General features: G+C 39.9%; 3 protein-coding genes across 10 annotated transcripts; all 3 read left to right on the top strand.

The window, feature by feature from the left end:
• Window positions 1-3,527: 3,527 nt before the first annotated feature.
• On the top strand, window positions 3,528-4,679 carry LOC103718826. The gene has a single exon (XM_008807819.2). It carries the CDS (start codon window positions 3,528-3,530, stop codon window positions 4,677-4,679), a length of 1,152 nt encoding a protein of 383 aa, XP_008806041.1.
• A 1,688-nt stretch (window positions 4,680-6,367) lies between these two features.
• On the top strand, window positions 6,368-12,494 carry LOC103718095 (importin subunit beta-1-like). 2 transcript variants are annotated; one of them, XR_005511214.1, is made up of 4 exons: window positions 6,368-6,595; window positions 8,322-10,760; window positions 10,859-11,143; window positions 11,708-12,494. XR_005511214.1 is itself a non-coding variant. In XM_008806761.4 (3 exons), exons 2-3 carry the CDS (start codon window positions 8,332-8,334, stop codon window positions 11,055-11,057), a joined length of 2,628 nt encoding a protein of 875 aa, XP_008804983.2. In that variant the 5' UTR covers window positions 6,368-6,595; window positions 8,322-8,331; the 3' UTR covers window positions 11,058-11,387. The 2 variants fall into 2 exon arrangements, 1 of the variants encoding a protein (XP_008804983.2); XM_008806761.4 differs by lacking the exon at window positions 11,708-12,494 and having other exon boundaries at window positions 10,859-11,387.
• A 3,579-nt stretch (window positions 12,495-16,073) lies between these two features.
• Window positions 16,074-23,441, top strand: LOC103718818. 7 transcript variants are annotated; one of them, XM_026809138.2, is made up of 6 exons: window positions 16,074-16,221; window positions 16,344-16,488; window positions 16,783-16,940; window positions 21,329-21,413; window positions 21,491-21,539; window positions 21,703-23,441. In XM_026809138.2, the coding sequence occupies exons 1-6, from the start codon at window positions 16,130-16,132 to the stop codon at window positions 22,938-22,940; spliced, it is 1,767 nt and encodes a 588-aa protein (XP_026664939.2). In that variant the 5' UTR covers window positions 16,074-16,129; the 3' UTR covers window positions 22,941-23,441. The 7 variants fall into 7 exon arrangements, with proteins under 7 accessions (XP_026664939.2, XP_026664936.2, XP_026664937.2 ...); XM_026809135.2 differs by having other exon boundaries at window positions 21,491-21,563; window positions 21,703-23,427; XM_026809136.2 differs by having other exon boundaries at window positions 21,485-21,539; window positions 21,703-23,427.
• Window positions 23,442-26,756: the final 3,315 nt, after the last annotated feature.

The following is a 26,756-nucleotide window of genomic DNA, read 5'->3' as shown; positions in this document are numbered from 1 at the left end:
GATTTTCAGAACACCAGGGGGAGGGGGTATCCAATGAACATAAGTAGAATTAGAATAAGATAGTGAAGAAGTAACACCCCGATGCCTCAACTGTGTTATAAAACCAACCTTAGAATAAATATCATCTTAATTGTCTTACCAATTGTTGTGGAGATGAAACAGCGGCCTGAAATAATCAATAATTTCTAGCCTTCCATAACATCCATGCCGCATATACTAGGGTGATATGAATTTTGTTCTCTACCATGGTATCAAACATTATGTCATCCCATACCGGAAAGAGCAAGGGCATAGTCCATTGAGTAATGCTGCCAAAAGATTTCAGTATTGCTAAGCATAGGGATATCAAAAAATATCACCAGGGCATAGGTTACAATATAACTGATCATCCCTTATCATGCCCTAGGTGTGTAATATCTGTTTACAGGTATTCTTTGCCACAATAATTTTCTGCGAAATATTTTGACTGTCATAGGAATAAAAAGCTTACAAATACAGCATAATGAAGAGAGTTTACCTGCAAAAGATATTGTGTGCTGTAGATTATTAAAATCTCTAGCTGAAACATTAGAAATCCTAGATGAATTTGTTGATCAGTCCACCTTCCATATGCTAATGGAATAGCAAGTATTTGAGGCATCATTTCAGCTGAAAATATTGTAGCTAATATGTTATTTTTCCAACTACGGTCAGAGTTTATGAAGTCTCCCAGTTTCTTATCCTACAAATCAACATTCATGTTATTATATGTGTGCCATGAATTAAGAGGAAGTGAAGAACGCCAAGGATCCTGTAAAAGATTGACTGATGTGTCATCTGTTAGATTCCAAATAAAATTGTATTGTATATGGGGTGCATATGCTACTATCCTGGCGCCTAATTGGAGAATATTTTGCCTATGGTAAGTAGTCCATGTGCCTTGGAATTTGTATTTAGATGTTATAATTTGTGCCCACAGTGAATTATCATTAAGTACTAGCTGAGAAACTACTTTGCTTAAGAAAGCTTGCTATCTTGATTGCAAAGTTTGAAATCCCAAACCTCCATATTGTTTGGGGGAGTAAACAATCTCCCATAATAATAAATGAATACCTCTGCAATTTGCTGAATGACCCCAAAGGAATACTCAGGAGCTCTTTCTCCAATTGCCTGCACACAGACGATGGAATATATAGAGAAGATATAGAATAACTAGGAATTGAGGATAGGACTAACTGAAGCAAGGTTGCTGATCCCCCCGCAAAGTAGAGATTCTTCCATTGCTAGCTGCTTATAGCCCCCACTTTATCTAGCAAATATGTGGAATCAACTGGTCTAAGTGCAGATCTAGAAAGTGGAACTCCTAAGTAGTGCCATACCCCCTCCTTTAGTGGTATTTGTAGAAGTTATTGTATCTGTCTCTTGATTGATGATGGAGTAGTAGGACTAAACTTAGGTGATTTTTGAAGATTGACAGCCTGACCTGATAGTGCACAATATATGTCGATTAATACGTTTAAACATATAGTATCCCTTGTTGTTGCTCGAACCACAAGCAAACTATCATCTGTAAGTGATAAAGTTGGGCCTCTTCACCTTGGTTGATTGGCACAAAGTACCTTATGCTTTTCAGCAATTTGTAACAATCTTGATAGCATATCAGAATACATAATAAATAAATAAGGGGATAATGGCAGCCTTGACGCAATCCCATGGTAGGTCTAAACCAAGAAGAAGGTGAACCATTTATGAGAAGAGCAAATGTAGGGTTTATATCACATGCTTTTATCCAAGTAATGAATGTAGGATGGACTTTAAAATGATTAAGAACTGTTTATGCAAAATTCCGATTAATCCTCTTAAAAGCTTTTTCCATATCCTCTTTTATAGTCATTAGGGATTTGGACCTTATGGCATGTTCTAATGAATGTATAATTTCTTGGGCTAGTAAAATAGTTTCAGTGAGTTGTCTGCCCAGGATAAATGCCCTTTGAGTAGAAGAGATTAGAGGGGTAATATTGGTTTGATACGGTTTACTAGAATTTTGGCTATTAATTTGTATATCGTATTACAAAGGCTTATAGGACAGTAATCTTTCACTTGCTTAGAGTTAGACTTTTTGGGTAAGAGGACAATAAAGGTTTCATTCCAGGAGAAAGCCATAGTAGTGCACCTGAAAAAATCCTTGTCAGCTTGGATAACATCTGGTTTAATAATGCACTAGAATTCTCTAAAGAAAAGAGGTGGAAAACCATCTAATCCTAGTGGTTTATCCGGCTGCATTTCTTTTAAAGCTTTCTATATCTCATCCTCTGTTATAGCTACACACATATGATTATTTTTCTATTTTGTTACAGTGGCAGGAATTGGTGGTAATTAGGATGAGATAGGTTCAGTTTATTGCAGCCATCTTTGCTGAAAGTAATGTAGTAAGATGGATCGAATTGTCTATAGTATAAGTTCGAACCTTGTTCATCCTAGGATTCAATTAGTCATTTTCAGGTTGTCTCAAATCAAAAATAATTTATGATGCACATGACAGGTTACGATGCAATGAATCTCAGATCATATATGGATGGCATGCTATGCAATGCACAAGATCTATTGCATCATGGACCATCATGAATCATAGATGGCCTGTGATCTGAAATTAGATATCTCCAGCTTAATTTAACCCTGAATTGAATAGGATTCTCACTCATACTTCTTCTATAGTCTACAAAAAAGGTACTGATGCAATGAAGAAGAGAGAAGATGGGTTGTGAGGTCAAAAGCAAGTGGGCTAAGACATGGATTTTGACATAAAATCTTTCTCTAAGAGACAAACGATTAAAAAAAAAGAACTTTTCTTTCTTCTCTTTCTTAGAAGTATAGGATAAATATAAGCAATGCTCCTAAGAGAGCATTTATTCATCCAAGGTGATTAGCTAATTCCAGGGAGAAAATATACCATCGTGCTATCACTTTATTTAAGTCTTTTAACTTTTATTGCTGCTACTTCAAACTAGCACGATTCACAGCATCTCTTTTATCTCAGTTTAATTATCAGTTAGAATACATAAGCTTAGAACTACTTAAGGATAAACTTCATTTTCACTAGGCAAAGTTTTAATTTCGATTAAAAAAGAACCAGCAAGGTTAACGCTTTGCTCGATCTTTGGAGAGCAGAGCGCTGACATCGGATCCTGAAATCCGAAGTTGGTGTCCATCAGATCTCCCAAAAATCCAATGGCAGCAGAGCTTCCAACTAGATTGCTGACGGATGGCATGCTCAAAGTCACGTATCCACTTATCAAGGGGAGCGTCTCTTTTTCATTAGCTTTTTCCCATATCTTTCAAGGCCTTCACGGGAACCTTGCATGCCTTGACCTCCCAACCACTGTCCTTGGTTCTACTTCAACCGATAACCACTCCACACGCTTCAACTCCCCTAACTTGAATTCGATCAGGTATATATTGCTCATGCTACTCTCTTACACCCATCTCAATTCAATGCCTTCTTCCTCCCCCATGTAGAGCTCTCTAAACCTGCAAGGAGTTCCCATGTTATGGAAACAAGAAACACAAGAGAGAGGCCTCTTGAGCAGCTGGATCTCCACGCACCTCTCAAATCGGCGAGGCGTTCATCCAGTTCAGCAGACACTATCAGTATGAGCTACTCCAATTCAATACGAGTTTATTCCACCGATGCAAGCCAGGGGGTCCCTTTTGTGTGGGAGAGCTCTCCCGGCGTGCCCAAGGAGGCAGGAAGGGCCGGGTTAAGCTCGAACGGAGACAACGGCCCTCTCCCCCCAAAGCCCCCACCTAGCCAATGGCGTCCCTCGGGAGAAGATAGTAATGCCAATGGAAAACACCAGGGTCATGGTCATGATGATGGCAACGATAGCGACGTCGATAATTGCAGTGATGGAACCGAGGATGGAGATGTTTTCTCGGACGCATTGGAGGAGATCTCTCTGTCCGAGTCATTGGCCATCGCACATAGACTGAGCTCCTGCCATATCGAAGCAACGGTCGATCGAGCACCCAGCTTCATCATGAACCGCTTTCTTCCAGCCGCCACTGCATTAGCCAATTCTTCTGCTACCACGACTCGTAAACATTGTTATCGGAGAGCTCCTCCTTCTTGCTCTCATCAATCACAGAGGGAGCCGACCAAGATGCGAACCAGGCACCGGGCGCATGATGCTAGGCTTCAGGTGCCGTATTTTCCGCATGCAGAGGCTCGAACCGACGTACCTTCGAAGGCTTGTGGGTTAATGTTCTTCTTTCCTTGGAGCCTGAAGCCCATGGTTTGCGGGTTCAAGAGCCTAGGCAGATGCCGAACCTCCAGAGCTAATCTTAGTGCTTCCCCCCGGAAAACAATGGAAGGCTTGAGTGATGGACTGAGTTCTGACGTAGAAGATGATGGTGGTGGATGTGACGACAAGCTAAGCATCAAGGCTTGCCATTCTCCAGGATGGGGACTGCCTTTTCTAGACATTAGTAGATTGAGAAAAGGAGGACGGGGTGTTGATAGGGGGAAAGCTAAGGAAATCTGCGTTCCAGAACAATTAGGAAGTAAGTGTGCCAGAAGCCAAAACAGAGCAGGTGGTGGTGGTGGTGCTTCAGAGCGCAAAAGAACGGTTTGGAGCCTTCCTCAGCTCCGATCCCCTACCGAGTCCTGGCTTTCTAATGTCCTGGACTCCAACAGCAGATGATACTTATATATATATATATATATATATATATATATATATATATATATATATATATATAAAATATTATTTTAAGTTCTTGTTAATTTATTGCTGCATTTGATGTTGAGTGTGACTAGGCGACGTTTAATCATGTAACAGTGGAAGAAAATTGTACGAAATTTATTTGCAAATGCAGATTGGAGGACCGTATGACACTAGTAATTACATGTATTTTTTTTCTTTTTCCAGTCGTCCCTTGATTTATGTATGGTTGGCACTCGGGATAAAAAAGGTGACTTTGTTTAGATTTGAGATTGTATGACGGGTGGCTAAACTGCCCGTTAGATGTGTGTGTGTGTGAGAGAGAGAGAGAGATTGATTTTAGATTTTATGGCTTCTGCAATGTAGCATATGTAGCTTGTTGGTGGTGTTTTTCTCTTTAAGCAAATTTGATCACCTTTGGTTGGACACCATGGCATTGCAATTTGCAAGTACTCTGGCAATGGATCCTCCGCCATCTTTAAATTATTAGACTATATGAGATAATAAATCTTACATGGAGACGAAGCTATTGATGTTTTGAACTCTGAAATCAACTTCACCGTAATCACGAGAAGAAGATTCAGATATGCTCCTTGCCGCCCACGGATAGCATCTTAATTCTTCAAATCCAACTCTGAGTGTTTCCAATTGGAAGAACCTCACAGGCACCATCGAATGAGTTGAAGACCAAGTCCAAAGGGTATTTTTTTATAACATGCCTTACCTATCAGAAACAATATCAGAATCAGTTATGAGACTAAAATGGGCTTTTTCTCCGCTCCAATTACATATAATTTAGCTTCATTGCAACTATCACAAGATATATCCCATCATTTTATCACAGGCTCATCTTGAATCGGAGTCCAGGTCAAATTTAAACAACTAAAATAAATCCCGAAGTATATTAGTATAGGCCACACCTGGATAGGCTCAATTGGATAAATTCAACGTATATGCCTAAAGGTTGTAGTTCGTAATATATAGAAAGATCAACCCTTTTTCAAAAAAACAAAATCAATAACATCAGCTGAATTGATCCCAGCAAGATCTTGTTCTCACAAATAATAGGCTGCTTACCTACGTGGCTTTAGAATTTCTACAATGTTTTATGTGATGCATCAACCAGCACTTGGCACGCATCCAATATGCTTGTACTTGTTGTAAATTCCACATTCTCAGTTCCACATTCAATGGATAATTACATTAATCTGTACTTTGTTAATGGTAAAGTTCTGCCCAACATCTTGGCTTTGCCACCCAAAAATTAAGCAACTCAAAAAAAAATAAATTATAGAAAAATATCATGTCGAAAAGATTCATACGGTGTATAATCAGTCATAGCATAGGTATAGAATATTTGGTTGCTAGGTAGAAGCATATGAACGCTAGAATAGCCCCTGATTCAAAAAAATAAATCAAAAGATCGAAATCATCATTAAAAGTCTAAGCCCAGAACCCAGGCCGAGAAACTTAAGAGTTAAGTCCCGAGGAGTCATTTTGGGGCCCACTTCCAGTCTCCAGATCAGCCCACGAGAGCCCTCCATCCACGAATCGATCGAACACACGAGTATCTGCACACATGCGACCACGCGATTCCACAAAAAAACTAGCGTTCCTTTGAGGCAGTCCACACGCGGACACCCTTATAAAGCCAATCCGCAATCTGCGAGTATTCCATCCCGCTCTCCCGACTCATTTAAAAAAACCCTTACAAACACCCCCAAACAAAACGCTACCCATCCGTCATCATCATTCCTCCGCTTTCCGATCGATCCGTAGAGAGACCGATCCAAGCCTCGCCTCGCCTCGCCTCTACTACTATTCCTCGATACTGTTCCTCGATTCGCTGAAGGGAACTCGGAGGAATCGCGAGATTCCGCTGGTCCGAAGCTGAGGTATTTCTCTCCGGTCTCTGATCTGGGGTTTGGTGTTCGATCTAGATCCGATGCGTCTTGTTCGGCTGGATTTTTTTCCCCTTGGATTGATTTGGCCACACTGTAGTAGCCACTAGCTCGGGGAGCGATTAGGAATTACGCTAGGGTTGCTTGGATCTCCTTTAGTCGCGATCTGGTCTATTATTCCGAGTTCTCTTTGTTTGGCTGGTTTAAATGAGTGCTTTTAGTTCTTTTTAGTAGTCGTTTCCTTTTTCCTTCTTGATTTTGCTCCGATTTATGGGTTCTATGGCATTAACCTAATTATGTTTGATCTGAATCTCAGACAATCGTTTTTCTCCTGCGATTTAGTTTTTTTGTGATGTCTGTTAGGGATTGGTTTGATTAATGTATTTTGCCTTGCATTGCTGAATTCTTTAGTTATATATATCGGCATTTATTGTGCTAACGAGATATTTCTTTTAAAGAAAATATGTGTTTTTTAATAAATTATCTTGCATGTCTCATTTATATATTGAACTTTGTTCTGCTCGATATGTGTTCGCATTTTCTTAAGCTTTTCGTATGTAGGAACTACTTGATAGTAAAACTGAAAATTTTGTCATTTTTTGATCTATTCGAATTAATTCAGTAACAAAATGTGTCAGAAACTGGACAGTTAACTTGTAAATCCATCCAAGATGTTTAAGATATAAATTAATCCAAACATTTTTTTTTCAAAATAAATGTTTTTGAAATTTATTTTATAGATAAAAACTTTCCTTTTGCTTTAATGAAACGGACAGTGCATAGTGAAGATTCATTGAAATGCCAACTTCAGTCAGAGCAGTGAAGTTGAAATTTCAAGTACCAAAGAAGTTTGGGTTGATATTTCAAATGTTAACTTCAATGTGAACTTAGGGGTAAAACTACTGATGCAGTATTTCATGCTTGCCTTCTTTTTTCAGGAAAAGGGAGAAGTCTTCTATCATGTGTTAATAAAATTAGCTTAGGAATAAATCCAAATCAATACAATAATGAAAATCTAAAAACATTAGACATTGTGATAGAAAACTTAATGAAAATCTAAAAAGAAATATTTGCAAAAATATTTTATAACAACTGCATAATGTAAGTGTATAAAGTATAAAAAAAATATAACACTTTCTACGAGGTAGTTTTTGACACTCAGCTGACTTTGATTCTTCACTGCTGAAAAACTCTGCCGAGATCACGAGTTGGATTTCTGAGTTGCTGAGTTGGATTGTGAACATTTAAGCTAGCCGTCCACCAACCGATCTGACCATGAAGTTGACTGACCTATCTTTGACTGAGTGATCATGAAGTTGTATTTGCAAGCTTAATAACAGTGGCAGAGGTGAAACTTTAGACCTTCAAGTCTGCTTACTTTTATACTTGTTAATTTCCATTTTCCTGTCTCTAGATATTTCATGTTGCTGTATTTGGGAAAGATAGGGTTCTATCCTCCTGTTGGGATTTAAGTAATGTTGATATGTGGCTGTTTTACACTGACACTGAATTTCTATGTCTTTCAACCACTACTGAAAATACAAAGTCGGTTGTATGATTCCATCTAGCAGTTAGACTGTCATTTGCCAACTACAAATTTAACCTCCTCAAGGAGCACGTCATCCTTAATTTATAGCAATATTCATTAATATTTGTCTGGAATTCCACAACTGATTGTTTTTCCATTTTGATTATTGGGATATTTGCATGTTTTATCTAGTGTCAAAGCAATGGCAATGGAGATCACCCAGATCCTATTATCAGCCCAATCTCCGGATGCTGATGTGAGGACTGTTGCAGAGAAGAACCTTAAGCAGTTTCAGGAGCAGAATCTCCCCATTTTTCTCCTCTCCTTATCTGCTGAGCTATCAAGTGAGAAAAAGCCTCGTGAATCCCGAAGACTTGCTGGCATTATCCTTAAGAATTCTTTGGATGCAAAGGACTTAATTAGGAAAGGAGAGCTGACACAACGGTGGGTAAATATTGATGCTTCAGTAAAAACCCAGATCAAGCAATCTCTATTCCGGACCCTTGGGTCATCTGTATCTGAGGCAGGGCACACCTCATCACAAGTCATTGGAAAGATTGCTTCCATTGAGATCCCTCGAAAGCAATGGCCAGAGCTCATTGGCCACTTGCTATCCAACATGACCCAGCTAGAGACACCGGCCTCATTGAAACAAGCAACCCTCCAGGCACTGGGTTATGTCTGTGAGGAGATATCTTCTCAGGATTTGGAGCAAGACCAAGTAAATGCAGTCCTTACTGCTGTTGTTCAGGGTATGTCTCAGACTGAACAGAGCTCTGAAGTCCGTCTTGCTGCTGTTAGAGCACTATATAATGCTCTTGATTTCGCTCAGCATAACTTTGACAATGAGATGGAGCGGAATTTCATTTTGAAGGTTGTATGTGAGACTGCTGTATCAAAAGAGCCGGAGATTAGGCAGGCGGCATTTGAGTGCCTTGTTTCTATATCTTCTACATACTATGAGGTGCTGGAGCAGTATATGCAGACATTATTCAATCTGACAGCAAATGCTGTGAAGACAGATGAAGAACCTGTTGCCCTTCAAGCTATTGAGTTCTGGAGTTCTGTTTGTGATGAAGAGATTGAGATTCAAGAAGTCTATGGGGGAGCCGATGGTGCAGGCTCGGAGCATCACCATTTTCATTTTATAGAGAAAACACTTCCTTTCCTTGTTCCATTGTTGCTAGAAACTCTTCTGAAGCAGGAGGAGGATCAAGATCAAGATGAAGGTATCTGGAATTTGTCCATGGCTGCTGGGACCTGCTTAGGACTTGTTGCAAGGACTGTTGGAGATGCGATAGTGCCCCTTGTTATGCCCTTCGTGGAGAATAACATAGTAAAACCTGATTGGCGAAGCCGAGAGGCAGCCACCTATGCTTTTGGGTCCATTCTTGAAGGCCCATCGATTGAAAAGCTTTCTCCACTGGTTCATGCTGGTCTAAACTTCTTTCTTAATTCAATGAAAGACCAGAATAGCCATGTGAAGGACACCACTTCATGGGCTTTGGCTAGGATCTTTGAATTCTTGCATTCTCCAAACAGTCCCTATCCAATTGTAACATCTTCAAATCTTCCTCATATCATGTCTGTATTGTTGGAAAGTATCAAAGATGCCCCTAACGTGGCTGAAAAGGTTTGTGGTGCCATTTACTTTCTTGCTCAGGGGTATGAGGATGAGGGGTCAGGGTCAAGTTCCTCTGTCCTTTCACCTTACCTTCCTGACATCATTGCGGCTCTCCTTTTCTCTGCTGATCGCACAGACTCTAACGGTTCCAGGCTTCGGGCTTCTGCATATGAAACCTTGAATGAGATAATAAGGTGCAGCAGTATACCTGAGACTTCAAATATGATTGCCCAGTTACTCCACACAATCATGACCAGACTAGGCCAGACTGTAGAGCTCCAAGTTGTTTCCTCGGGTGACAGGGAGAAGCAAATTGATATTCAAGCTTTGCTCTGTGGTGTCCTCCAAGTATTGATTCAGAAGCTGAGTGCCTCTGATGAGACAAAGTCAATCATTCTGCAGGCTGCTGATCAGATGATGATCCTGTTTCTCCAAGTGTTTGCTTGCCGTAGTTCTACTGTGCATGAAGAAGCAATGCTTGCCATTGGAGCACTAGCTTATGCTACTGGTCCAGAATTTGCTAAATACATGCCAGAGTTCTACAAGTATCTAGAGATGGGATTGCAAAATATTAAGGAGTATCAGGTCTGCTCTATCTCCGTTGGCGTCGTGGGGGACATCTGCCGAGCCTTGGATGACAAGATCCTTCCCTATTGTGATGGTATCATGACTCATCTTCTCAGGAACCTCTCAAATTCCTTGCTCAACCGGTCTGTCAAGCCTCCCATTTTCTCATGTTTGGGGGACATTGCCCTTGCCATCGGTGAGCATTTTGAGAAGTATCTGCCCTATACAATGCCAATGCTGCAAGGAGCTGCTGAACTGTGCTCTCAGATGGATGGTGGCGATGAGGATTTGCTTGATTACGGAAACCAGCTTAGACGCGGCATATTTGATGCTTACTCTGGTGTACTTCAGGGATTTAAAAACTCCAAGGCAGAGCTGATGGTTCCTTATGCAGGCCATCTTTTGCAATTTACAGAGGCAATCTTTAAAGACAAGGATAGGTATATATGCTCTCCTAATACATGTTATTACATGCATTTGTGCCTATCTGTGTTTTTATAAGTTTTATGAATTTTGAGTTTCTTTAATTTGTTTTCAGGGATGAGGGAGTGACTAAAGCTGCGGTTGCTGTCATGGGGGATCTTGCAGACACACTCGGTCCAAACACAAAGATCTTCTTCAGAGATTGTACTTTCCATAAGGATTTCTTAGGAGAGTGTTTTGCATCTGATGATGACCAACTGAAGCAGACAGCAACTTGGACTCAGGGAATGATTGGACGTGTTCTGGTTTCATGAGGTGAAGCCACTTCTTGGAGTGCAATGAAGTTTCCTCTTTACATCATACTGTTTTCTGTGATAGGAAAGCAGTTCAAAGTCTCAAGGTAGGTACAAGTATGTTAGGATGTTGTCATTTTTCATACCCCTTTCTGTTTACCCGGGTCCCTTTGTGCCAATGTGGCAGTGATTTGCCACTTGCAGACAAATGTTAATGGGTTTTGATATGGGAACTTTATTAGCTAATGTATCCACTCGTTCGTGGTCCTTAGTAGCTTGGATATGCGCTGAGATTGTTTACGGATATCATTTGCTGCAGAAGGATGGCCCTTATTTCTCTTTGCCAGTTAACTATGCGACCTTTATTTTTAGTTTTTGCTGATCCTGATGCTCCGCCTGTCAGAATTGTCATCTGATATATGGGTTATTATTAAATTTCTTTTCTTTCAATGGTAGTATTTTCAGAGTTCAAGCCCTTTGGAGCTGATGCTAGCATCTGCAAATTACTAGCCATGCTTCATTAATTCACGGGAATCCTTATGATAGCAAGAATATTAGAATGTTTTTAGCTTTTAGGTGCGGGCACCTGATTTGTGTCCAATTTAACTGTTTTCCAAACGTTAATGAAGTGAAGTTAGTCTAAATTCTCATATCTATTATACTTTCTCCAGGCCCTTTTTGGAAATGATGTGAAAGAAGTTGAGTTTATTCTCCATTGAAACATTCTAGTCACTGCCCTCACTATTTTTGAGATGCTGCAAATACATTTGGATGGAGAGTAGGGATGTTGAGCTAAATCTGAGCGAAGCAGGTACTTTGGATAGGCCTGACTTGATGACCCAGCCTGAACCAATGCCCAATGGGGGCCATGGTTTAGCAGGTTGACATCCTTAATGGAGAGGTTGCAACACAAACAGGTGCTTTAGGTGTGGAGGCTCTCTTTTGGTCCTTCTGCTGAGGCCATCAATCTACATTCCTGGATTGGAGATCAAATGGATGTCATGCATATGTGTCAGAGTGTATGGCATATCGTCCCCATGTAAATGTACTTGCTGTTCTTTGGATCAAATATAAAGAAAATTATTAGGATTGCAATGGCTGAATTAGACATGGAAGTAATTACGAAACCGAGAAGGAAGTGTTTGCCAGATGGTACTGAACAACTGCAGCTTGCAGAACCCTGTGGAATGGCTTCTGCGGAGCTTTCTCAGGCCAATTCTAAATTCTTGGCATATGCAATTACCTCACAATCTATGTGCTTGGATTCCAGTTAGTTGCCATTTTAATGTTGAAGGTTGGTGTGAGAGCATGACGATATCAGAATTGGATTTGTCTCATTTCTTGAAGTTCAGCAAAAAGTTATATTGTAAAGTCTCATTTCTTGTTCAGTGTATTTAATAGTTAGTGGTTTGATTACAGTTTCATAGCTTAATATGGAACTATACATAACCTATCTCTTATTTTGTTTGCACAATTTAATAATTACATTTGGTGTATGAATGGTTAAGGTAGGCATTAGGTGGGGACTTCTTTTATAATATTTGCTTGAAATTTGTAGATGCACATACTCTGTAAATTATAGGCACACCCTTTATGCAATTTATATCAGAGATGCGCGCATTTATGAGTTCCAATGAACATTTTGGCGAGCAGTGGAGACAATAACTTGGATGCCTTACCCTAGTACTAGAACTGTATAATAGGGCATATCTAAAGTACGTGTATAGTGAAAAGTGAAAACCTAGCTCCTGTCCCTTGATGGAAATATCACGATTTTCAGAAGGAACATCTTGGTTCTAATATTCAGGTTAGGGATGTGGGGCTATGAAGCTTAAAGCAAGATGGAAAAATTTCTTGCGTCTCACGCGGCTCGCACATGAGATGGAAGAAGCAGTCTCCTCCCCAATTCCGGTGGAAGGAGGGATTTAGGTCTCCATTCTTTTCTCTTTAAACACCAGATTTTGACTATAAAAATGATCTTTACCCACTCTCTAGTATTCATCTTCGAAGAGCCCTTGAATTAGAGCTGCAATTTCGAGATCTTCCGCAGGCTTTTTTTTTTTATGATCCGGTAACTAAGCCTTACTCTTCCTCTCTTTGCCAGCCTTTTGATCGTCGGCCTCGCCTTGTTTAGCCTCAACCGATCACAGGATTTCAAGGAACAAGACCCTCTTGCTTTTTTTTTTTTATTCTTCCGTGATATGATGCAACACTTATCCTTGAATCCACATTAAGATATGCACGGGACATAGACTGCAAGTCCAAGAACATGGACTGTGTTAGATTATCAAGTGATATGAGGGTAGTTCTATATACACCCCCCCTATTGCTCAGGACACCCCCCAAAAACCAAAAAAAAAAATACCCAAACTAACCTTTAGTGTAATTACCATATTGCCCTTGAAATTTTCTCATACACCCCCCTTCCTCCTCCTCCGTTTCGTTTTGAAAAGAAAAAAAAAAAAACACCCCTCAAACCCCCCTTAAACTCCTCGATCCATTTACATCGTTTAGGCGATCTTTGAAGGAGATTTAAGCCCCATTCGAAGCATGGACAAGCAACTAGTGATTTGGGACGAAGAATCGGCCGCAAAGGTACGTGTTCCACCTTGTTTCGAAATTTTTTTTTTTCCACGGTTCGTGCTCCGTTCGGCACTGGATCGCCGAACAAAAGGCTTCTGTTCGGCTGAACAGTGCCGAACAGAAGCCTTCTGTTCGGCAACCCTCAACCGAACAGATCTGTTCGGCTGCACAGTGCCGAACAGAAGGCTTCTGTCCGGCACTGTTCAGCCGAACAGAAGCCTTTTGTTCGGCGATCCAGTGCCGAACGGAGCACGAACCGTGAAAAAAAAAATTTCGGGAGAAGCCGGCGAGGTGGTTCCGGGAGAAGCCGGCGAGGTGGTCGGAGATCGGGAGAATGCCGGCGACGAGAGGGAGAAGGGGGAACGGGGGGATTTTGGGCGTTGGCGAGGTGTTTTGGAGGGGAAGAGCGGGGTGGGGGGGGGGGGGTTTGGGGGGTGTAGAGAGCAATTTAGGTGAGGGGGTGGGGAGGGTGGGGGGTAATTTAGGAATTTTTAATTTTTTAGGGGTGTCTTTAGCAAATGGGGGGGTGTAGAGAGTATTTAATTTTTTTTTAATTTTTGGGGGGTGTCCTGAGCAATAGGGGGGGTGTATATAGAACCACCCGTGATATGACGAGCATTGGACTTGGCCTTTTTCTCTTATGCCCTCGAGAGTGAACTAAAATTCTCAGATGCACGCATACTTAAAAAGAAAATCCAAAAATCAAATGGGACAGAATTTCTCCTGTTAACAAAGTTCGTTATTTTCATGACTTAAAAAAATATAAGGCAGCCAGATAAAATATAGTACACAGTACATGGCCAGATGATATGCACCTAACAAAATAGTTATCCAGTATCCCAATACACACCTACATGTAAATCGATATGTAGTTTTTAGACCATAATATTCATCAATACACACTATATGACTAGGTGATACATACCTAGCAAAATAATTATTCAGTATTCCAATATATACCTTTGAGTAAATTGATATACTATTTTCAAAACATAGTATTTACCAATAATACTATATGGTCAAATGATACACATCTAGCAAAATAGTCATCCAGCATCCTAATATGCATATCTAGATAAATTAATACATAATTTTCAGAATATGGTGTTCACCAATGTACACTACATGGCCATGTGATATACAGTCATCGGCTTTCAAATACATATTGTAAGCTTCTCTGATACACACCCAGTAGCGACTTGATGCATGCTTTTAAATAAATTAATACGCAGTTTGCAGAACGTACTGTTCACTAATCATAATACATGGTCAAATGATACATACCCATCAAAACAATCATTCAGTATCTCAATTTACACATCTAGGTAAATCGATATGCAGTTTTCAGAACATGGTATTTATTAGTACACACTATATTGTCAGATGATACTGACCTAATAAAATAATCATCTAATATCTTAATACACACTTTTAAATAAATTGATACATAATTTTCAAAATATGGTATTTATCAATGCACAATACATAACTAGTTGATACATACTCCTTCATTTTTTGATACATACTTTAAGTTTTTTTGACCTTGTAAAAGAGAGAGGGATTTAGAGAAGGAAAAAGAGACTTGGGCAGGAAAAGGAAGGCACAGAGGGGAGAGATGGCTTGATGAGAAAGAGGGCGAATGGAGAGGGCTTGATAAGGAAGAAGAGATAATACAGGTAGACAACCTCTCTTCATGCACGTGATTTCTTTTCTTTTGTTATTTTTTTTAAAAAAAAATTAAAGAATTGACGGACTCCATTGGTAGTAAGAGTCCGGTCCTAATGTATGCGATTTCTCTGGTTAGTGCATAAGAGGATTTTTATTCCCTGAGTGGCATGGTGCAGTGCAAATGGCTCATGAGTCATTTGCCGCACTAGGCGATTTCAACTTTCGAAATTATAGAAGCCCGGCCTTAGGCACAAAACCAGTCAAATTATACAAGCCCGGCCTGAAGCCCGCCCGCTTAAAGATTGACTGTGAGTTTAGGCCCGAGGCCCGGCCCAGGATTAGCTCGCTCCTCAGATTGCCACTCCGGGACGCCAAGACTGGGTCTTGTACCCTTGTTTCGGTCCCTCAACCGAGTTACGAAGAACCGGGCGGTTGCCACCAAGGTAGTAGCCTGGTGGTAAGGGGGCGATAATTCCGCCCAAGTTGCCCGGGTTCGAAACGCACGGGCGTCGATTAAATTAGGGGACCGGATGCCCCACGTTCGGCTGGCTTATTGGCGGTTATGCTTTCCTTCCACTTGTACCAAGATGGCACTGGGGTGACGTACCCACACGTGAGGCGGTGAACCCAGTGGGGTGAGCCCACGGGTCGGGGAAGGCACGCGAAACCTGCGACCTGTATCGAACATTTCCTAGTGGAAGGGGGGCTCAGTAATGGGGCTGCTACGCGGGTGGGCTGGTCCCTTCCTCTCCCCTCCTATTTTTTCACCAAAAAAAAAAAAAGAACCGGGCGGTTCTCATTTGAAATTTAAGCGGCCATCTCTCTCTCTCTGCTCGGAATCCATGGCGGCCGATTTCCAGAAGGAGCTTCTCTCTTCGCTGGTCTCCGACATCAAAAACTACAGTGGCTCAGATCCCCTTCGGCCATGGCTTCAGTATGGAAGTAGAAAAGAGGAAAAAAATGGAATTTTTATTCGATTTTTAACCTCTATTTTTTCCCCTTTCTATTGATTCTTTTACTCCACCTTTGATCGCTTTGCCCCGATGTCGAATGCAGCGGCGTTCGGAGGATGAAAGAATCGCTGCCTTCTCATATCCTCAAGGAGAAGCTCCCTCGATTCCTCCAGAAATGCGCCCAGACCTTCGAATCCGACCGGAAATACCGCAACGATTCTCGGTACCTTCGCGTTTGGATCGAACTGGTAATGGAGTATCAAGCTTATGACCGTTGTACGGCGGCAAAAAAAAAAAAGAAAAAAGAAATCTCATTTAGGTCTTCTTTTCTTTGTGCTTTCCAAGATTTGACCTAATGGGCAGTTTCCCACTTTAATTCTTTTCCAAAGTTATTTGGCTTTCTATTTACAGGTTATGTAGTTGTTGATAATGGATTTGGAAGTGGATTGCTTGAATCTTGTTTTCGTGATTTTTTTTGTGTTTGTTATTTTCCTTGAGCTACAATTCATGAAATTAATTTTTTTTTACTATGCTTGATTTAGATGGATTACGTGGATGATGCAAAAGTGATTTTGAGAAGGATGGAGAGGAATCAGATCGGATTGAAGCGATCGATGTTTTATTCGGCCTATGCTCTATACTACGAGAAGCAGAAGAAGTTTGAAGAGGCGGAGAAGATGTACCATTTGGGGGTTCAAAAGTAAGAAATCGTTTCTTTTATTCTTGCTGGACCGCTCCTGATAAAATTATATGCTAATTTTCTATAATTATTAATCTCGTTTAGAAGAGTGAACTCAGATTTTATCTGATATCGTTCCTTTTTGATTAAGGAGGGCAACAGCCCGCCCATAGAAGTTAATATGTACAACAAGATAAGTTAGGAGGAGAAAGAAAGGAAAACAGCTAGTTAGCAGAAGGAAATAATGAGTTTAGAGAGTTCCATAACAGGTGATAGCTTTTCTGGACTCTGGGAGCCAACTGCAGTCCTTGAAGGGATGCAGATCCGCTACAGTGGTAGCCTCAACACAATTTTTTTCCTTCAAGAAATCTCGATTGTTGCATTCCTTCCAAATTGTCCAGCAGATTGCCAATACCAGCTTACCCAAGCAGTTCTTTTTCTATTGCTAATTCTTTTTTTTTTTTTACCTCGGTAGAGTCCGCAGAGGCAGTAATGCAGGCGGGTGTCCTTTGAATTCGATCTTACTTTTTACCTTTTTTCAGATCTGCTTCAAGTTAGGGCACTGAAGGAATAAATGGTTGACTGTTTATTCTCAGCAGTTGCAGAAACTACATCCTCCACTAATGTTCCACCTCTTCTTTGCTAGTACCTCGGCAATGTGTATCATGTCCTACCACATAAAAATTCTAACTTTATCTGGGGCTGTGGTTTTCCAAAGGGAAGAGTGGATAGGAGATCTGATTACTCTCCATATTGAGAAAGGATTAAAAGGAATATCACTGTGAAAGATCGGTTTTTACTAGATCTCCAGAGTGGGACATCTGGTCCAGTACTAGGCCTGATAATGTTTAGAATATTACTAGGTTCCATCCATTCTGAGTTTCAGTCAGAGTTAAAGGTCCCCTCAGATAAATTTTCCATTCATTTTTCCTTCTGTTCCACAGCTCTGATACTGCTTTGAACAACAGCGAAATTATATAATCCTTCCCAGTTAAGGTCAAACAAAAATCTACCTAGTTTTTCCAAAGTGGGTGATTCTCTCATATTGCTCCCAGTGTGCTTTCTTCCTTTAATATCCGTTTCCAAAAGATCATTTATCCTGATAAAATAATTAAATTGAAGGGTATCTTAATGATTCTGTGAATTACCATTCTTGTCTGATAATAGCCTTCTAACATTGAAGTCTCCTCCTTAACACCCAAGGTCCCAGAAAAGAATATCGTATATAACCAAGTTCATTCCAGAAGATAGTTATGAAGGATCTTTGATTTGAGCCATAAACTGCTATGAAGGTCCAAGATTTTTCCGAGATTACTTCAGCGAAGGAAAGTGCGAGAGAATTGATTTTTAAGTAATTAGTATAGATAGGGACCTCGTACTCCATCTTACTGAAGACCTCCAGAAGCTCCAATTGCATCTAGACTTTGACATGAGTCCAATCTTGGGTAACCAATTGAATTAAGGAAGTTTAGGAAGGTGCAGATATTTTGGTTTCTTGTGAAGCCAATAATTCACAGTTTGAACTCATCACAAGGTTTCTTGAAGCTCTCGTTTTGAAGGCTGAGCACTTGAATATTCCACGAAATGATTAACGTAAGGACCAGAGAAGATAAACAGGACCAAATTGAGAACTATTCATGTTGGCATCAGAGAACCCAAATCCTTCATCACATCCCACACTATCGAAGATAATGTTGAAGATTTTTTACAATCTTGACACTGGCTTTCTGAAGCCTTAAGTTGTAGATGCCGAGCCATTCTTGATAGGTCTTAGAGCTTTTCTATCAATAGGGACCAATACATTGTCCAGGCTATAGTCAAAGTAGCTGGTTTAGAGTTACTAAGATATGTTTGCATTGACATCTTGAACTCATCGTACACAGGGATACTTCTAGGAAAGTAAGATTGAATTAGATGAAGCGGAAGGCTTCTTTTGCATGTCGTGTCATCACCAAATTTGTGTTTGAGGCTCACAAGAGTTTCATAGGGCAGCAATAAAACTTGAATTCTGTCTGAATTTCATAGAATAAGAATCACAGATATGAGAGTCTTGACCTTAAAGTGCTGAAGGATATCGCTAGATATTACACCATTCATAGTGTGGAACTCTAGACTAGTTAAAGCAAAAGTTGGAGAACTGGTTGGGATGGAATATGCATGTGCACTGGTAGTCTGAGGAAGCTTTAAGAAGGTGACATTGTTAGCTATCTGTTGAAGGGCTGGGGAAGGGGAAAAGACATAATTTAATCTTAGATGCAATTTGAAATGATAGATATTAACCAAAATGACGATTTAAGAAATGGTTGCTAGGACGATGATCATGCAAGATGCTTAATTATTTGAGACAAGAAGAGAGATCAGTTGCTCAGGTGTAGGTGTTATCAAGTTAGGATTTGGTAAGAATAACCAAACTAGCAACAAGATGGTGGTGGAGATTACTTTGGAATTGCCTTGCCTTAAGCCATAAGTGTTGCTTAATAAATGTAGGTAGAAATTTAAGTGATTATCAAAGGTGCATGTGATTTTGATAAGCAATATACCTTTGTTGAGAAAGAAGGCAGACTGGACACAACAAAGAGATCTTGTAACTAGCAAAATCTATCACAAGTAGCTCAAAGGTGCTCTCTTTTTTAATGTAAGTTGGTTAATCCCCTTGAATATCATGTGTTCCATGGAATATATGATATTTTAGTCTTTTTTTTAAGGGAGTTGGGGTGGGGGTGGGGGGGGGGGGTGCGGTGGATGGACTTAATTAGCATGCTTGAATGAACCTCTCAAACTGGTTAAGAGGCCCGCATTAGTTTATAGATATACCAATGATGAGAAATGTTTCAGATAGGGCAAGAAAAGATGGATGTGGCTTCATATGCTGCGGAGAAATGCATACTTCATTTCAGTTTTATATAGCATGCAATTTTGGTCAATGAAGGCAACAGTTAAAAACAAACAATAGACATTTTTAGCAAATCCAACCATTGAATCAAGTAAAACCATAAGCCACTGGTGGTGATTTTTAGCACTTTGTTGAGCTGTTTGAGTGAGTCTTAATATTGTAGATGGATCTACAAACAACAAGGCCTAGTGATATCCAATCTTTGCTCTCAAGAATCAAATCCAATAGTAGATATGAGGTGTAAGAAAAGGAGGGGACCAATGACACAATGAAAGGGAGACTCCTTATGCTAAAACTAGTCAAAGAGCTAAAGAAATATGAATTTATCATGGAACGAGGCATACTTTATCAATTCTCAGCCTATAGCTCCAATTTTAGATATAGAAACTACATAGGACTTTTATTTTCTTTTCCTGCTTTCCTGACATGTTGCAATTACTTACTATAAATAATCTAATACAGAGTTTTATTGATGTGAGTTCATCACTCAAGACCAACTCAAAATTGAAGTCTTCAGTGGTTGGTTGCTTAAATGTAATTTAGTTGAAAAAATAGCCTGAGATCCAGGGGAGGATTTATCAAGAAACATCCCAAATACATTTTGAGCTCTGGTAGATGAGCCAGTGGTCCCTTGAAATTCTATTTCTGTTGGTCATGATGTTCAGACCCAGAGGCTTTAGAAGAAAGAGTAGAAGGTGCTGCAGAAATAATAATTTAGCAAGGCAAGCCATTGATAATCTGATTTCTGGTTCATCTTGTTAAGCTCTAACTGGGCAATTCTAAGGTTTTGATGATACATGAGGAAACTCATGGGGTTCAATTGTTAGCAAGCTGCGAATATGCAACTGTCTGGCAAACAGTTTGAAAGATTTTAACCATGGATTGTGTAATTTGTGTGTCATTATCATATAAAGTCCATTCAAGATGTCAAACATCTACTTTCTGCCAAGGACTTGTCTAGCTGAAGAAGAATCAAGTGAATAAAGCACTCATGTCATGACATCCAGACATTACCTACAAGCTACTTTTCGATCATCTCCTGCAAGAACTTTAGGTCCTTTAATTGATGTATCAAACATGTACCCCAAAACCAATGATTTGCTTCAGTTTGTAATGTTCATATTGGATGATGAACGCTCACTTATTGGCTTCACTGGCTGGATCTTTTTCCCTTTACAATGTGTTTGGTTTTCACTGTTTTATTGGCTTTTTCAAAAAAGAAATGAAACGTATGGAAAAACTTACCTGAGTTAAACTCCAAAGAAGGAAAACTAAAGAAACACATAAGAGTAGTAAATTGGAGGAGTCAGCCCAGGGGCTGGACTCAGCCGGGTGGTGGGCCGATATCAAGATCAGCCCAAGAAAGTTATTCCTATGGTGTTCGCTTTATTGAGCACCATGTTCATTTATTTTGATAGTTCTATCGGACTGAAGAGTTATATCTATGATACTGTTATATTTTATATTCACTCTGTGATACTGTTAGATTTTATGTTCACACTAAACTATTGAATAGCCTTGCAGAGCCAGTTGGTGAGTTACAGAAATCTTATGAAAAATTTCTTCATCGCTTGATGCTGTACAAGAAACGGAAAGCTAAAGTATTACTCCTTTTGCATCATGGGTTTTAGTTTACTTTTGCTTTTATTAGCTACTTACAAATGTATTGCAGCTGCAGGAAGCTGTCACCAACAAAGGGAGACCAACTTCTAAATATATTCATCAAGGTAGTAATATTAGTGAACAAAAAGGTTCGTGTAATATGCCATGTCAGTCCAGCAATTGTGTCTTCATGAGTTTAAGCATTCCGATTTTACTCGTTTCATGCACTATGAATGTCACTTATAATGGAGAAGTTTGTCACTGAGACTGAGGATTGCTCATTTATAGGGACTGAAGAAATTAGGGATTTGACTCCAAGCAACTATCACATGGTTATTCCAGACAGAACATCTCAGCAGTCTCTTTCCAACACTAACCCTGCAGATCATCACGAATTAGTTGAGAACATTAATCTGATGGAAGGAAGCTCCAATTGTACAGGTTTTACAAATTTTAAAGATGAATTCCCAGTGTCAACAAATGTCAAAAGTATCCCTGAGTACCAAGGAAATACTGCAGATTCGGATCGGCAAACTCCATTTTGTAGTGATGAAACAGTTGTGGTGAAGTTTGTAGATTCGGCTATTGTTGGCAAGTCTTATGCAGAAGATGCCTGTCATCATGGTTTAGTGGATCCCACAATCAACATGAAGGAAGCTATGAATGCCATAAGCAGTATGTTTCGGGAGCCCCTGGAACCAGAGCCAGTTGTTAAGAGATCACATCGAAGTACACCAAAAGTAAACCAGCAAAGCAGTGAATTTGAGGTGTACATTGATGAAAGCTCCGAAGATGGGCCAGACCTATGTCATCAGAACCCAAAACGTGACCAGAATTGTGCTAAGAAACCACCCAACCTGCAGACTCGTAAGCATCACAAACCCTTTAGTTCAGATACATCAAAAAAATCAATGAAGGCAGAGCTACAGAAACCATTCTTTGGAGCATTCAAAATATTGGCTGATGATGATGATGATGATGATGATGAATGTGATGATAAAAATGATGAAGGGAACAATAGGTATTTGGAAGAGTCAGAGCAACCTGCTCTATCTCTAAATGCATCGGTCTTCTTAAATCCAGATCGTCTAAATTTTGGCAGTTGTGATAATCTCAATATGATCAGCTCAGGACTAAAAGAAGACACGGTGATTAGAAGATTTGTTGGATCAACTGTTCTTGGTGAACCTGAAGTAGAAAATGCATGCCACCATGGTCTGGTTGATCCCACTATCAACCTGAAGGAGGCTATGGACGAGATTAACAGCATGTTTGGAAAGCCAATAAATTTTGTCAGGGGTGAGAAACCGAAAAAGAAGCAAGGTAATGTGTCATTAAATCAGAAACCAGCCAATCATGGCTTCTCTATATTGGCAGATGATGATTTAGAAGAGTCAAAAGGAAAAGGTTCGACAAGCATTTCCTCTAACTTTGGTAAGGAGTGTGATTTATTTGAGCCAACCATTTTTACCAAGGAGGCTATGGATGAGATAAATGAAATGTTCGGAAAACCATTGGACTTCTAAGATCATAGATGAAGAACAAGTAATCTTATCCTGTAAAAGATTGCTGTGTGATTGGTGGAGTTGCATCAGTCTTTTTCCCCGCGACAATCTTGTGTGATGAAGATTTCATGATAGTAGTTCCCATATTTGATGAAAACTATAATGGTATTCGAACATCTTGATGTTGTCATGTCTGGTGCATGGCCTTATTGGAGGTCACCCAAGAAACCGATGAAGCATTAGATATTGAAGATCTGAAAGAGAGAAGTGATCATTTAAGTGGCATGCAGACCTCAGTCATTGCAGACGCAAGAAAGATGAATGTCAGACATGTTCAAATTGGCCCCTTTGAAAGGACCATAGACCCAGACTTCTGTTGAAATTTTGATAGTCTTTTTCTCTAATCTGCTGCAAAACAATTTTTTTGAGAAAAGTTGTAAAACTTTTTTACTTAAGCTTGCATTGCATCTTTAGTATGACTGGAATACTAGTGACTTGTTTGGATGGATTTGGAGTTCCTAAGTTCGTTCTTGACTAAATTACTCAAAACTTTCTTTCACTGAAGCAATCGGCATTATATTATCGCATCTCTTTAAAATATTAAAATGAATTAGTCCAGAACTTTTAGATTGATAAAAAGCCATGAGGAGGCCGATTTATTTAAACAAAATGAGCAACAGGCCTAATAAGTTTTTCCCCTTTTCAGAAGCAGGTCACTCATGACCTGATTTTGTCTGACATTCTAAATTTTGACATGCATCATTTGAGTTGTAGAAATTTGTGTTATGTATAGGAATACTATTCGACTCCACAATATCAGAAGTTCAGCATCTAAAAACATTGATGGTATAGCACTCAGGACTTGTTAAGCTTCCTGTGTTGTGCCTCTTCAGAGAGAGATGGGGAAAGATTGCACCTCTCAGAAGATAGGGGAAAGATAGGGAGAGATTGTTCAAGCGAAGGTAGCGTAGAGTCATATGAAGTTGTATATATGCAGCGTTCGGCTCAATTGTGCCTCTGGAGTTCCAAAGTTGGCTGTCCACGAAGACATTAGCCAGTCTTTTTTTGGGTACGAAAAGCCAACTTTATTTTGTTGAACAACATCCTGTCCTTCACCCATTGGATAGTTTGATAGTTTAAACTGGGATTTTTTGGTAGAAGCTCTTCAAGCAAGAGGTTTTCCGAAGACCTTCACCCATTGGTTTCGTTGCTTACTATCTTCAGCTGTAGTAGCTCTCCTTATGAATGGTAAACTAGAAAATTGGATCAAATGTCGCAAAGGTCTTCGACAAGGTGACCCCTTATCTCCTTTCCTGTTTTTCTTGGCTGCTGATGTTTTGGCGAGGCTTCTTAAGCAGGGAGGATCGATAGGGCTAGTTAAAGGAATTAGAGAAATTGATGTCTTTCACAACATTAAAAACCTTGAATTTGCTGATGATACTCTACTGCTCTGTGCCGCAAAAAAGAAAGTATTGTAGCAACGAAAGCCATTCTCCTAGCCTTTGAAGGGGCATCACAGTTGAAAATAAATTTCCATAAAAGCTCCATTGTTGGCCTTAATATGCATGAAGAGAAATCTGATGTAATGGCTACTTTGATGAATTGCAAAAAAGGTGCCCTACCTTTTACTTTTTTGGGCCTGTCACTATTTGATAAGAGACTTACAAGACAAAGTTGGCTTCCATTGTTAGAGAAAATCAATAGGAGATTGGCTACTTGGAAAGAAAGATTTCTCTCGTTGGGGGGTAGGCTTACCCTTATTAATAGTGTGATGTCAGCTCTAGCTTCTTACTATATGTCGGTGTTTAGATTATCAAAATGGGTTCTTAACAGGATTGACCAGATGTGTCGTGCATTCCTTTGGAAAGGAATGGACAAAGTTAGTGGGTTCCATTACTTGGTGAATTAGGATTTCGTGTGTAGGTCTAAGTTACAAGAAGGGCTGGGGATAAAAAATATGGAACAAATGAACCAAGCATTTCTTGCAAAATTGGCCTAGAAGTTCTTGCAGGGCAATGACTCTTCTTGGTGGAAGCTTATTCAAAGAGCTTACTATCAGATAAAGAAATTTGGGATGAGGATTAGAAAAACCCTCATAAGCCTATCCCTTATTTAGAAAGACATCAGCAAATATCTTGAAGCCTTTTGGATCTGTCTATCATTTAAATTGAAAAATGGCACGTACATTTGCTTTTGGGAGGATAGCTGGCTGGGGTCCTTGAAGCTCTTCTCTTTGTTTACTGAGCTCTATGCTAATATAGTAAAACAGGACTGCATAGTTGCCTCGCAGTGGTCGTAGAGAGCACTCTCTTGGAAAGTTAAAGTAAGTGGACGCCTTACAAGACAACAGATAGATCAACTATATACCCTCAAAAAAGCTCTCTCTAATGTAAGACCATCTCGAATTGGCGATGTCCCCATGTGGAAACTCTCACAAAGAGGTTATTTTACAGCAAACTCTTACTACAAATTTTTTAATAATGGTGGCCTTCGTTGTCCTTTTTATAAGAGCCTGTGGAAGGCGGCTTTACCAGAAAAAGTGAGAATTTTTATATGGTTTGCGCTCAGAAATCGATTGCATATAGGAGATATTATTGCTAAGAAAGGATGGCACGCTAGTGATAGATGTGTGCTATATGGAAAAAAAATGAAACGATCTTCCATCTACTAATTAGGCGCCCATTTGTTTGTAGTTTATGGACAGCAATTAAAGTACAACTAAATCCGAGAGGAAGGCCTACCAGCATTAATGATCTATAGACCAAATGGAGAAATGAAAAATTTCAACAACCAATGAGAAAGCTGTGGATCAGTCGATTGCCGTTGTCTGTTGGAAAATATGGAAAGAGCAAAATGTTCAGATTTTTTTTAAAAAAAATCAAGTTCTATCTATTGTGTTTTGCTGAAAATTTTATCAACCTTCTTCAGTTAGAAGCATCTGTGTTCAGAGAAGCTGATTGACCCTCATCTCAAACTTAGGAATAATCTTAGAGAATTGGCGTCGCACGTTGAGAGACGATTTATTTTTTTAGAAAAAGGCTGACTGACATTAGGATACAGAGCTTCTATAGTTGCACATTGAAGATAAAGAGATCCTTCAAAATACTTATCAAATTGTTAAGCTTGTTGAATAGTTTAATAGGTTTACTTATAGGTTACTACCTTTTGTAAAAACTTTTTATTTTATTTTTTTTGTATTTTTTTTATAAATAATTTATGTAAACTTTATTTTTTTAATAAAAATGAGGTGGCTTCACCTCCCTCTTCATCAAATGAAAAAAAAGAACAACATCCTGTCCTTTATTTGCCTGCCATTTTACATCTAGCTCTTATGTCTGGTCCCCACCCATAGAGGCCAGTTCCTATGCACAATTGTGTATGTCTTACATATGCTTAAATGGGTTCAGCTTTTGTTACTTTTTCTTTTTCTCGGCATGGTAAGCCAAAACTTTTTTTTTTTTTTTTTTGCTGAAAAAAAAGGAGAAGGGGGGAGGAAGGGACAAGCCCACCCCCGCGTAGCAGCCCCGACCACTGGGCCCCCACCCCGCCAGGAGAATGTTCGATGCGGGTAGACCGAGTCGTGTGTTGGGCACCCCGACCTATTTTACTCATACCCTCCCCATCCGTGGGCCGGCTCAGTTACCCGACCCGACCCTCCGTGTGAGTACGTCACACCTGGCACCACCCAGGCTACCAGCCGACCAGTAGCGCTTCCAGACCCCGTGTCTAGGCATGGAGCATCCGGTCCCCGAATTTAATCGACGCCCACGCATTTCGAACCTGGAACCACTTGGTTGGAAGCAAACGCTCCGTTCCAACTGGGCTACTACCTTGGTG

The sequence above is a fragment of the Phoenix dactylifera genome, chromosome 3 (genome assembly GCF_009389715.1).
Source record: "Phoenix dactylifera cultivar Barhee BC4 chromosome 3, palm_55x_up_171113_PBpolish2nd_filt_p, whole genome shotgun sequence".
NCBI classification, from domain to species: domain Eukaryota; kingdom Viridiplantae; phylum Streptophyta; class Magnoliopsida; order Arecales; family Arecaceae; genus Phoenix; species Phoenix dactylifera.
Note: the sequence above shows the minus strand (reverse complement) of the source record. Positions and strands in the feature narration are given on the sequence as shown.

Coding starts and splice junctions, on each gene's coding strand:
- LOC103718826 (XM_008807819.2), top strand. CDS start 3,528: ATGGAAACAAGAAACACAAGAGAGAGGCCTCTTGAGCAGCTGGATCTC.
- LOC103718095 (XM_008806761.4), top strand. CDS start 8,332: ATGGCAATGGAGATCACCCAGATCCTATTATCAGCCCAATCTCCGGAT. Junction 10,761..10,858: donor ATCTTTAAAGACAAGGATAG/GTATATATGCTC, acceptor ATTTGTTTTCAG/GGATGAGGGAGTGACTAAAG.
- LOC103718818 (XM_008807810.3), top strand. CDS start 16,130: ATGGCGGCCGATTTCCAGAAGGAGCTTCTCTCTTCGCTGGTCTCCGAC. Junction 16,222..16,343: donor CCCCTTCGGCCATGGCTTCA/GTATGGAAGTAG, acceptor TGTCGAATGCAG/CGGCGTTCGGAGGATGAAAG. Junction 21,414..21,484: donor ACAAGAAACGGAAAGCTAAA/GTATTACTCCTT, acceptor AATGTATTGCAG/CTGCAGGAAGCTGTCACCAA.